We start from the raw sequence: 13,582 nt of genomic DNA, 5'->3' as shown, positions 1-13,582 counted from the left end.
TATTGGTTATTTCAGTTTGGTGTTAAACCAGAGCTCATAACATTGCTTTAAAGACACGGATGGTAAGCTCCCATTTCACAGAATCATAATGCAGTGAATGAGATATTCAGAATCATAGCTCTGACAATAGCCATTTAGTATTCACAGAGTATCACAGAGTTCTAAAAAGACAGTCCTCCTCTTTGTCCCCTACAGAGATAAGCAGCAGGGAGAAGCTTTGTGGTCTTCAGCTGCTGTCAAGCCTCTTCATTGAGGACTTTAATTTTGTTTCAGCAAATCCAGAGCAGATGAATTGACGCATTAGATTCCATTTTGAAAAGTTACATGAAGCCACAGCAAAACCAGAGACATTGTGACTCATTCCATCAAGAACACACACACACACACACACACACACACACACACACACACACACACACACACACACACACACACACACACACACACACACACACACACACACACACAGAGGCTCAGAAATGCTGTCACACTGACACATGCACATACACACACCTCATGGTGATGAGCTTTCTTTGGCTGAACTGGCGCAGGAACTGAGCACAGATTGGTTACGTGATGCATGGTAGCTGTATGTGCATGTTCGGATGTGTGTGCAGAAAAGCTAATATCAAAATAGCTTGCAACACTGCCTGCTTGATGTGCATAATAAGCCCAGAGCTGATAAAAACTGCTAAGACTGCAATTTATTAAAACATACTCCTTCTAAATTGCTTGGTTAATGACCTACCAAGCTTACTTGTTCACCTATTATAGGGGTTCCTTTATAGCACAGCCTCAATGAGAAGCTCTTTTTCAAGTAGTTATTAGACAAACAAAGATAATCTTGATTTTGATTAGTTGTTTGTCTTCTCTTGTTGTTTTTACATTCACAGAACCAGCATAACTCCCATCCTATAAGCTCCTTTTAATCAATGGAATATATTTTTGTCACAACATCCACGTAAATCACAGTGTATTTAAGCAGCTACAGAGTTACAGGCTGTTCCTACCAAAGAGTATTTATGTATGCACTTCTAACAGCATGACGGTCAATCTGCATGTAAATAATAGACCTGACCGGAACCCACAATCAGCTGGATCAGGGTGATTTTTCTACTCTGATTGCAATGTACAGGACACTGTAAAAAAAAAATGAACTGTTTCATAAAAACATTTCTGCCTCTTGGTGATGTCTAGAGTCCAGAGCAGCAACACAGTAGCTATGTGTTGAGGAAACATTACTGAACATAATAAGACATTGATTTTATCAATTCTGGTCCTCGTTGTAGTCATGACGGGTATACTGTGTTACTGACAAGCTGTGACCCTAAAAACAAGCACTGTCCCTCACATTGCTCCTCCCTCATCACATCTGGATTCAAAACACCAATATGGCAACAGTGAAACCACTCAACGTAAGACATGAAAACAGGATTCACTAACAGATGTGATGATCTCATCCATCTTTTATATGCACAAGTAGTTTCTTGATAGTCTGTAACAGATCATGGACTGTGTATAAAACCTTCGTTTTTGCCTTGACCTTCTTGAACAAGAGTCACATGTACACTTGCTTCTAATAACCCCATGCGGTGCGTGGCAGCTTTGCACTGCACGGGGTTTTGTGCTCTGTTGATAAAAGGAATTTCATGTTTATTGGAGAAAACTGTTATTAGTCAATATGCAGTACATCCAGCGTTTCTCAGACTACACTGTAACCAAATTGTCTGCCTGCTGACTCACTCCAAGTCAGACTGGGTGACTCCTTCCAAGTGCCTTAAAATGTGAAAAATAATTGTTGCAACCATGACAGTATAAACGTGGGTGGCACTTTTGGCAGGACCTTTTTTGTCCTTTGGCATTCCTAGTGGGCACATTACCCTGAATCTAGAATACCACTATTAAACATACAATACCCTGTTAGACATAGGCATTCATTTGATTAAACTGACAGGAATAGGAATAAAGAAAGTGAGTGGGTGTGTGGAAAGAGCTCTGCCGTCAGCCTCGTAGCCTTCAGCAGAAAACAGCAGCTGACTTCTAATCATTATTAAACAGAAAATCATGTATTGTTTTTATTACTGGTCAGCTTCTTTAAATGACCTTAGCGACTCATTTGGAGATAAGTTCCCATTGTTATAGTCTTTGTGTATATAAACACTGCCTCAGAACTGAAAAAATGTCAAGGTAAAATGACATTTGGTTAAAATTTTATATTTGTATGCATATAGGCTGCAAATAATCATCAAAAAAGCATTTCACTTACTGTATTTCAACAAAGCTGGGCCTTCTGGTTGCTGAAATGCTGGCTAATTGCAGCCAAAATCCTCATATTTAAACACAGACACTGTATTTTCACCTGCAAATCACCAACTAAATACGAAGCTTCTCTGTATTTTGATTCCTTTGAAGAAGAGTTTATTTTCTGGGAACAGCTTCCATTAACTATTAAAATGTGAACTGGCAACACTGAAAAGCAAAAGATGTATGACTCTCACAGTAACTTTGAACAAAAAGTAACCAAACTGAACAACACACTCAACCAATATTAAACAAAGGGCCATGTGTGCCTGCTGAGACATGAGAACATGAGAAACACCTATCTAATTAGGTCTGCAGTTTATTCAACTCAAACTGGTATAGTAAAGGAGGTTGAGGTAGACAGCTTCCTCTCTCATATTAGGTATCAGATATTCTCAGACTTCCTGGGAGATGTCCGTGGTTTGCTCACCGCTGTTCTCTCACAGTATTTCTCCTCATTAATATTAGGAGGTAAACTAATCCCCTGTTTCCATTTGAATCTGCCTGCATGTCCACCAGTAAGACAAAATATCCTTAAGGCAATATATCATATACATTATCAGAGCACCAAATACAACATGCAGTGAAAAAGAAGAAATTTGGGAATGTGGTGATGGTGGTAGTGATAAATAGAGGGGTGGAAAAAATCTGGAAAGCTATTAGTTAATGAGACACATCATAAAAAAAGACTAATAATGACACAATGTGAAGTAAATACATCCATTTCTTTTCTTATGGGCTTTTTAGGGGTCTTTCTTTCTTCACATCATATTATACTGTATAGTAGATGACTGTCTGGCAGTGCACTGAGAATCAGAATTGCTTTTGCTTTTTGTTTGGGCAACATATCAGGATAGTAACGTTATTTTTAGCAGCAGCTTTCAGCTATAATTTCTTCTTCTTCTTCTTCTCCTATATAGGATAACTTCATTCTGTAAACACACATCTCTGCTCAGTTTTGAACTTCTTTCATTATAAATTTCACTTTTTCTAAAGCGACATGTTCGAAAGAACACACTGCACCTGCAGAATGTCAGTGCAAGCCTTTCTGATATATTCAGTCATTCATCCGAGAGTTTGTTGCCGTTTTTAGTCATCAGTCTTGTTTTGGTTTCTGGTAAATATAAGCCATTGTTCAGCAGTCTGAAGTGGAGAGAGAATGTGTGATTAAGGCTTTGTTTGGTGAAGCAGGGCAGAAATGATGACTGAGCTTTGGTGAAAAACCCGTAAAAACTAAGCTTTCTGAGGAGCAAATACCTGAATATTGGAGCAGCGAGGAGAAATTGTTGTATTGTATTGGAAACAGAATGTATTAGGAAATGTGTTTTCTGTTGTTGGCAGTAAATTAATTTGAAATAATCCTAAAACACACACTTATTTTGGCTGGTTTGGCACGATGTCACGTCTGAAATTCTGAGAAGAGGCGTGGTAACCAGAAGAAATGTGTCCGGTTAGGTATTTTCAAAACGTTGCAGGTGTTTCCTCTGCTTGAAAATGAGACGATAGACCACGATATAAGCAAACAAGTAAAAGCAGCCAATCCGCTGCTTTCCTGCTCGGTTGCGTATTGGGTTGGATTGAAGCGTCTCCGTTGGGCACTGGGCTGCTCTCATCAATCGTACTGACGCTCGGCACTTGTGTGTGTGGATCTTCACTCCTTGGATTGTGACTTTGAAACAACAGACCCAGGGCAGTGATTTTTTCCTGATTAGATTCCGCAGTCTCTGTGAATATTAGAGGCTACAGCTACAAGATAAAATATTTTAAATGCTGATGAGAGTTTGGCAAAAAAGTGCAACTCGAATAGATGTGTCCAACTGCTGCTGGACTTCAGAAGCTATTAAAACACACGCTGCCCTGCCGGTGTAGCATGGCCACGCTGCACTGTCAAAACAAAGGAATAACTAACTAATAAGAAAGCAATCAACAGGATCATCGTCGTCAGGATCGATCGACAAGGCTGATTGAGGAGTACACCCCAAGTCTCTAAACTGGAGCCTACTGCGAGCATCGATTAACGGATTTGACAGATCACCTTCAGACATCTAACAGCCTCAGAGGTGAGCAGTGAAATTCAGACTATAAAATATCTTCACTGGGAAATGAATAGGCTGCAGCGTATCATTGGAGTATGGGGATTTTTTTTGTTTGTCCGCATTTAATCACACAAGTGCTGCGCTCAGCCCCACACCTGTTGTTGTTTGGCCCGGTCAGAACCAGCGGATGTCCACTCGTAAGAATCTGCGGGTGATTTTCGCTGCAGTTTTATGTGCCTATGCAGACACTGTGGAGACTGGGTGAAAAATAGGCTTGAACATAAGTCCGCTTGATACTTCGTTTTCCCTTCTATGCACTGACATTTGCGCAAGATTCCAGTCTAATAAAGTCTAGCACATTGTTCCTTTAAAAAAAAACCACATGATTATGGGCCAGCTTAAGCAAAATCGGGTTGAGATATATTTTCGACTGAAGTAGGTATTTCTGAGACGCATGTGAGCTTTGATTCAAACAGCATAAGATCTGAGCTGAAGGTGTTTAAATGAGAGGGGGGAATGCTGTTAGTGATGATGGTAGCTGTTGGAAAATGTCATTTCTATCACACTGATGACAAGGAAGTGCGGAAAGTGTCTCTCTTGTATGTATCTTGGGTCGATGTGAGGAAAGACTTCTCACTGTGGACCCCCTGCCGGGACGCCGCCCCCCTTCCACCATCCCCATCCTCCTGTTGCGAGACATCCAGCGCGCACTCTTGCTCCACACGGTGGCGCACGCTCTTATAAGACTCTCCCAACATGTGTCGCTCTCTATGGTTTCTCCCAGCATCCCCGTGTAGACCTGCAGAGCGCACTGTAAGCAAAATCCACTGGGTTATTAGGACCGTCTGTACAAAAATACACGTTCAGCCTCTTTCACGTTACCTGTCACTCTTCTTTCTGTTTCCCTGTTTTTCGTATTTTTTCGTCTCTAATTAATCTCTAATAATTCACTTGTCTTTATTTTCCTTTCCTTCCTCTGTATCTCTCGCTTTCTTTTCGCCTCGCCCTTTCTCTCACTCTGTAGCTTCTCCGTGTGTACTTTGCCAGTACAGCCGCAGGCAGGCAAGCAGAGCTGAGTCTGTCATTGGGACTCACTAATGAGCCCTCACTCCATTTCCCCATGTGGAGGAATGTTTGCGCTGTAGAGTGAGCGACCGAGTAAAGGGGGTGAGAGAGGGAGTCACAGACAGGGGAGGGAGGGAGTGAGTAAGGAGCCAAGGAGTGGAGTGTGAGAGGAGCTACCGTACCTGCTGCTCTCACTGCTCAAATATTAACAACGGATTTCAGGGAACTGATGCTGCTGCTCTGGGACAAACCCAAACTGTGGAGGCAGCCGGGTTCAGTGGTTTGTGGACAGGCACTGTGCTGCTGCTGCTGGAGGCACTGCATATAAAAGACTGATGGAGGAGGAGGTCACAGAGCCGGATCCTCAGATGGTGGAGCCCTCCAGCATGCCATCGCCAGGGACACATGCGGAGGTAAATGGAGACTTGCCGGGCAACCCATACTTGAGGGATGATGGGACAGTGGACGTGGTGGAGAGTCCGGCAAGGGAGCCTGTTGTGCTGCAGTATCCTACAGAGTACAATCTCAGCCAGCAGTGTGGGTAAGAATCATCATATGGGAGAAACAGAGAAAGGGTCTGTTGCTGCAGGGAGCAGCTGATAATATGTGCAGAGAGGTGGCACTTCTGTGGAACACTCCCGTCTTTTCTTTTCTCAGTTTGGAGATTGAATTCAGCTTTGCAGTGATGGTTTGATGAATTGGCTTTGCACTCACTTGGCTGATGTTTAAACCCCTTGTGTGCCTTTGCTGCCCAGTCCATGGCACTGGAAGTCATTGAGCCATAATTTGATTTCACAAAAAGTCCATATTTCATTGACGTATGGAAATGTTTTTCATATTATGATTTCAACAGATATTTGTTTTATTGCCTGTTGTGACTTGTTGCCTTACACACCATTACAATAGATAAAATTGAATGATCAAAAGCAACAGGCAATTAAATCAGCGTCACCATGACTTTTGAGGAGGGATTACTTTGTTTTCATGTCAGTTTTAGCAGCTGTGTTGTGCATTCGCTGTGTTGTATAATATCGTCTTATGGTCACTGTGTTTACACAAATCCATGTGAAGAAACTGAGTCATCAGATGGCACCAAAGAGCCTCACACCACAGAAACACCATTGTAACCAAAATGACCAACTGCTGGTTTGGTCTGGAAATTATTATTTTTTTCATTGTTTTTATTTTAACATCTGTCATTTCTCTAATTGGCAATTTTTATGACCAGTTGTGAGACTATGCTCTCGTTTTAATCTCTATGATGAAAAATGATCTAACTACACACAAAGTTTCTGCTGCATTTATTTCTGTGGTTGGACCTTTTTAAGAAATCTGCCAGTGTAGCCAAACTTCAGTCTGTGACATCACATCAGGTGGTTTTGTTTTGCTGTTACATCTTTGATGGAGAATGTATTTTTACACAAAGCTGTCACTGTATTATGTCCTTTATGAAGCTGATCTTGTGGCTGGAGCGGCTGCTGTTGGTACACATTGTTCTCCTCGTGTCCCGCTCTGTATTGGCCCATTGCTGTTGGCTGTTGTTCTGCGGGGTCTGATGTAAGAAATTGCCATCTGGCCTCCTTGTCATGCAGGAAGCTCTGAGTAAGGCTGTGCTCTTTTCATCAGGTTGTGCTTTTTTTCAAAAGTGAAACCTCAGAAGTGAGGACAGACTGCTTTTGCACTTTTGATGCGGTCATGGGTCAATTAGTGACTTCTTATAGGAGAAGAGAGGTGAGGGATTCAGAGGACTGACTGAGTTGTTTGTGTAGTTATGAGGCAAAGCATCATTATATTGGTGAAACTCCATTTGATCATTTATATCATATCATATATTTTTTGTTCAGAGAGACAGTGCCTGTTTCTGGACATTTACATACAGTTACAGCATGAATACACCTTAAATAGAAGTCCATCGTGCTTCAATTGTAGTGCTAAAATTATATGTAAATTATTGATTTGAAAGAATGTATTTTTATTACAGCGTAATTTTATTATATTCAAACAAACATTTAAAAAGAGCATTTGGGGAGTAGCTGCCTGTAAAAATGAAATATTTTGGTTTTTATTATGTCATTTTGGATTGTCTTGGCTTTAGATGTGCATTTTCAACATTATTTTTGTGACTGTAATCTTTGTCATCCAGTTGATGGACAGTTTGCAGTGGAATGAGTTCTTCATGTCTTCCCGCCAGTTATTTGAGGACATGAGACATTTTAACGGCAGCTGCATAATTGCAGCTTACGGCTTCTTCCTTTAGGATCAAACAGCTTTGATTACTCATGTCACCTTTGTATTATCCTTGAAGTGTCACAAGTAATGCTTTCCCCGTAAGGCATGCGACTTTAGTGAGATTTTATTTATGTCTCAGGTGTAATGATGTTCATTTTTGCAGTGACCCAGTCTTTACAGGACTAGAAAGACTTAAAAGTATTAAATTGGTGCATTAATAGTTTGTTCTCTCTTCAGCTAATGTGTAATACTAATATTCAAAGTGATTAAAATGCTTTGAAAACAAAGCTGTAAATGCTCCAAATGGCATTTAATTTTCTCAGATTTGCCAACTTCAAATAAAAACTGGCTTTTAAAATGTCTTTCTTATATTAATGATTGTCATCCGTATTTAAACAACCATCTACCATGAGTCATCTGTGGGAACTTTAATCATAAAAAAAGGAAACATGAGCTTCACTTTGCTCATACTCAACTTCAGCCTTTTTTTTAACCATAACTGTTAAAAACATTCATGGACTTGATCTGTTTTTAAAATCATGTTTGCGGTTAAGTTTTAATTCAAGGTTTGTGGTTAGACAGTGCAGAACAGTTCTGTGTTCTTTTTTTCAAGCTTTTAATCTTATTACTTTTATCTTTGGGAGGAAAGTTGAGGATCTAAAAAATTAGACTTCAGACTTTTATCTGTGACCAACTCTTTCTCACCTGTCAAATTTAGCTGTCACTTCTAGTACAGAACCTCTTAAAAATTCAAGACTCTTGAAGAGTGATCATATGGTAGAAACAGATTTAAGCTTAAAGTTGGAGCACAGGAAATGGCAAAGTGACAGCTCGCCCCATGATTAAATGCCACAGGTCCCATCACAGCTAGTGCGACCATCAACAATAGTGTTCAGTCAATTCATACATTGTCCTTGAGCCAGATTCTGACTCCTAGCTCACTCCCTCACAGACTGAAAGTCACTTTGTGTAACAGCATCAGCTAATGGCCTCAACCTATTGTAAAATTTGAGTTACTATCCTATAAAACTATAGGGCAGCTTCCATCTGCTTTTAGTGCCATGCTCTTTTGTGAATTTACATAAAACGTACTTTTGTGCAAAATATCTTCTAATCCATTCTAGTAAAAATGAAACAATTAGTGGATTAATTGCTTTATGGATAGTCTCTTAAATGTGTGAGGATATGGTGCTTTTCTTAATTCTATGTCATTGTGAGCTGGATTTTAGGCTTTTTGTCAGTCAGAACGAACACAGCGACGATATTCGAGCGGATCATGTTGTAATGTTTCTAAAACATTTAAATAAGTAAACGAGTGAAACCAGTTGTTTGTAACTGTTTGTAATCATCCATCTTCAAATACATATACAGAATCTGTCAAAGCAGCCATTTCAGTAAAATCCTCAGGAACATCTGCTGATTTCTGTGGTTCACTTTTATCAGGCACTCAATCTGAGTATTAAATTCCATGATCTTGCCTCCTTTTTCCGTTCAAATGATATATATCTCACAGCATGCAGAGAGTAAGGATTAGATGAAGGGAAAAATGGATGTGGTCTTGGTTGATGCGATCACTTCTGATTTAAGTGATTACTGTATGCTTTGTTCCTGAAGGGCAAATTAGCTTCTTCAGCTGAGACCTTGATCAATTTAATCAGATCTAATGATGCTGAAAACTGTGAAGCGCTCTGTTCTACACTGTCTTTCCAAGGGGTTGAAGGTCAGTGTTTCATCGTCTCAGCACATTATCTCACACTTTATCTTTTGCGTTATTAAACACCATATCCTTGAGATATTTTAGAAAATGTTATCTAAATCTTAGCTTTTCTTAATGTCCCATAGCCTTGATGTGTAATTAGATAGCTCTATTTATTTTTATATTTCAGTCTTTTTTTTCCTTTACAATTTGGAATTGAAACGTAAATTGACATTTTTGGCATGAACAAACAAATATTTTGTGCCATTAACTTTAAGAGGTCGTCAGTCAGCTATTTCAATTTTAACATTTACCTTAATTTCCACTGTCACTAAAAATACTGTATACACCATAAATATGTGCAGTGGTAGGAAGATTGTAAGCAGCCAGTATTTACACAAGACTGTATATTCCTCTACAAACCTATCAGGAAGTGTTTTACAGTGTGCATTTTATTAAACAAATCTTAGTCAAATCAAATGATAGCATGAATAGCACATGAGGAAGAGATCGAAGGAATTGCGATGGAGTGGTGTGGGCATAACTGAATCAGCAGAGTGATAGCGGGAAGTGTCAGATTGAAATGTGTGAAGATCTGAAATGGCTAATACCACTGACTTCAGTGCTCTGCTTGAACTAACATCATGCTTCATTTATGTATTCTAAGATGATTCTTTACTCTATAAATGTGTGGAAATAATGGAAAATGTCTGCCACAGCACCATTTCAGGTTAAACCCAGTATAACTTAAAGGTCATCCTTGATTTGGGGAATTTAAGGAAAAAATGTCAACATGTGATGCATTTTCAACCAAACAACTACTAAACTGGGTTTTTTGGTGAGGTCAGGTACACAGATGACTGATTTTAAAAAACAACAAATCAAAAATTCAATTACTGCTGGTGTTCAAAGTTCCAGCAATCCAACAGAATAATAATTCTAGCTTGCACTTAAAATCTCACTATCTGTTAAGATGCTCAACAACCATCCCATGAATGTAAAAAGTAAGAATTGGATTTCTGCTTCTGAGTGTTATTATGTCATTCATTCTTAGTCTTGATTAGTGTGAGCTTTCTGCTGAATACAGAATCTAATGAAAGTGAGAAAACTCACAATGGAAGCCACAATTTCCCTCCAGCCTGAGAGTACACACAGTGCTGTTTGATCCTAGAAAACCAAAAGTTTGCACCACAAACTGCCTTTTAATTAATTTGTGTCTCCATTGTCTGCTTTCAAAATATTTTCAATATGATTCTTGTTATCATAATAAGCCATGTGTTGATTTCTGATATGAATTGAAATTCCGCCCTTGCATGGTCAAGCATTCTGACCAATATTTCCCCAGGCAACACAAATGCAGAAAAGTACCTGTGTAAATCAGCTGACAACATGTGGGTTGGCTCGTAGCGATAAAGTTGAAAGAGCGGACAAGAGGGATGATTGTAATATTCAAAATGACAGCTGAGAAATGGCTGAATAATTGATGAATTAGGAAATGAAAAATCCTGACATTACGCGCAAGAAAAAGCTGCTCCTAATAGGCGGAGCCGGAGACGTCTTGATGTGCATGCTTATTAAACTGACAAACATGCAAGATGCAGAGGCCAGTTGTGAACTGCAAGGCGACAGATGGCTGGTCGTTGTTGCAGGATGTAGGAAAAAAACAACTTTCAAGATAAAAGAAATAAACAAAGACGCAAATATTAATGTATAACTATAAACTCCTCTAAAACCTTCAATGAAGGCTAAGGAAAGATCACCCCTGGCTTATGGTTGTTGTTATTTTGGTTGGCAAGAAGAATGAGCAGCATGCCTTTGTCATAAAAACCTCTAAATATAAACTAACAGATTTTGAGGGCATAAAATTACTGTAACCCTAAGAGTGTAAAATCTTTTCCCTTTTCACATTTAGATGTATTCTAAATATTTTTGTCTAAGCTCCCATAACTGTGAGATGTATGAAACTCTGCTCTGCTGTCAACTTAACCCGTAAATGAGATAAAACAATGAAAAATGTGATTCTTTAGTTTGGTGCAGATCACTCAGTTCATTCTAAAAATCCTCCATTATGTCAAAGAAGCATTTCCTCAAAGGGCTCATCTAGATGAAATCCTGTTGGAAAGAAGGAAGTATCGCTCAGATCTCCGTGCTTTTACTTTCCTCCTGTGCCCTTGAGCTTTAATTTATTGAATAATTAATTACTTCAGACTCATTTGCACCTACATTGCACACAGGCATGCTCATATGCACCTAACGTAGACATGAATTCAGCACATTCACCTCAAGCTACACGCTGTGTTACTTTCCATTTAGTGAATGAGTTCTGTTTCATTTATGAAGCTTGTTTATGCCGTGCCTATTGGGTTTGTTTTAGCAGTGCCAGAGTCACAAATGAGCGAAACTGTAGCTTTAAAATCTGATTATTTCTTATTTTCTTCTTGACTTAATTGTAAGTTTTGTTTGAAAGGGAACCTGTGCAGCTCGCAAATCACTTCTCATAGTTTTTTCTTTTTCTGTGGCTAAGTTAAATGCCTAATAAGTTAATTCTACAGTGATGTTGCGGGGACCATGAAATGTCACACAGAGGAGCTGCTGTTTTAGAAATGTGTGAGCTGGGCTTTTAATTGTTTGTTTGTGTTTGGAATTAATCCTCCAAGAGAGAAGACTCCCGTACAGCTCCTCTTTTCTACCCTCACTGCTGTCTAAATGATTTCTTCTCTTGTCTTTCAGGGAGAAGATGCCGTTCCACCATGTAACGGCAGGCCTGCTCTACAAGGGGAACTACCTGAGCCGCTCGCTGTCTGACAGTGACAGCGATGTGCTGGCCAGCATCTCTGTTGAGGAGCTTGACGGTAAGACTCCTCTGTAAACTGGCTACTGTCCTCCCTTCCTTATGCTTAATGATTTATTCAAAGTGAATGGGCTGCTTACAATCTTCCTACCTCCATAGTAATTGGCAACATCTTGCAGCCAATATATTAATATTCATTACTCCTATATGTTGTTACTCAAACCTGAGAAGAAAATCATCCATAAAGGATCTTCTATTTAAAAATAAATAAAAAATTATGTGTTTTGTGTCTTCAACAAAAGCAAATCCAGGTTAAGGCTTTTATTCACCAACTGTTAACTTATTTATGCAAAAAACACAAGTCCAGGCCTTGAGTTAAAAAAACAAAACACACTTTTTAGACTTAAATAGTGTGACCTGGAAACGTTGCTGCATACAAATGATTATAAATCCACTGCAGCTTCATGTTTAGTTACACTTCATGCTAGCTTAAGAAGGGTGTAGGAACAGAGTTAAAGGAAAAAGTTACGAAAAGTTAGAGAACAATTAGCCTGTAATTGAAATCCAACAAAGGTATTGAACATTTAAAGGATATTTGACTGTGTAAAGGGAAAAAAATGATGTGTTTTAAAAAAACAAGTATTTTGGACGATAAGCCTCCAAACCTATGTGGATCTCTTTTTTCCCCCCAAAAGAGTCTGTTCTGTTCATTTTATTGCCAGAAACGCTTTGAGAGACAATGCGGCGCTACAACACGAGCAGCATCTGCCTCATCGAGTCAACCAGCCACAGAAATGCAGTATTCTCTACATAGCTTATCTAACCAGGAGCATTTGTGGTCTGCTGGCCTCTCTCTGCCTCAGACGCTGTGTTTATGAACCCTTTGTTTTGCAGTATGTCTGAGAGTAATCACCCGGGCCCGTACAACACAAACCTGATCAATAATGGTCTGCCGGAGTCAGCAATAGCAGCCTCACAGGTAGCAAACAAGCTAGACTTCCCAAGACCTTGAAAATATTAATCTTTTGATGCAACATTAAGCTGCTGCCTGGAAAATTGGCATTGCAAGGCATGGTAATGGCCAGATACTCTGTCAGGGTGGAGTTTTAATATGCATGAAGGGATTTGCTGTGTGTGAATTCCTCATTCCTGTTTCAATGGGTTCACGCTGTTTAGTGAATAGGAAATGATCTGTGGTTATAGGGTCCTGATGAGGTCCATTTAAAAACGCTATGACTGAGTCACTGTAGCCTGCCAGCACTGTAATTACTGCATAAGTATTTACCCTGAATTATATGCTGGATGGTATTACAGTGGGTTTGCAGACAGGTCACTAGTTTGTATAGTGAAAGTCAGTAGAACCAGGTGTGACTCACTCATAACAGCATAACTGATATTGTTAACAAAATGTGTCTCATTCGTGCAGGTTAGTTTTCCCAATGATGTCTGAGATTACTACCAATG

General features: G+C 39.5%; 1 protein-coding gene across 2 annotated transcripts in view; it reads left to right on the top strand.

Moving 5' to 3' along the window:
• The first annotated feature begins 3,656 nt into the window (after positions 1-3,656).
• Positions 3,657-13,582, top strand: part of caln1 (calneuron 1) — a 58,526-nt gene continuing 48,600 nt past the window's right edge. The window contains exons 1-2 of one of the 2 annotated variants that reach the window (XM_031739977.2): positions 3,657-4,361; positions 12,058-12,179. In XM_031739977.2, the coding sequence (XP_031595837.1) occupies positions 12,065-12,179 (115 nt within the window). In that variant the 5' untranslated portion in view covers positions 3,657-4,361; positions 12,058-12,064. Of the gene's footprint in view, positions 4,362-5,575; positions 5,944-12,057; positions 12,180-13,582 lie in introns of those variants that run through there. The other variant, XM_031739978.2, reaches the window with a different exon arrangement.

This window comes from Oreochromis aureus, linkage group 14 (genome assembly GCF_013358895.1).
Source record: "Oreochromis aureus strain Israel breed Guangdong linkage group 14, ZZ_aureus, whole genome shotgun sequence".
NCBI lineage: Eukaryota > Metazoa > Chordata > Actinopteri > Cichliformes > Cichlidae > Oreochromis > Oreochromis aureus.
Note: the sequence above shows the minus strand (reverse complement) of the source record. Positions and strands in the feature narration are given on the sequence as shown.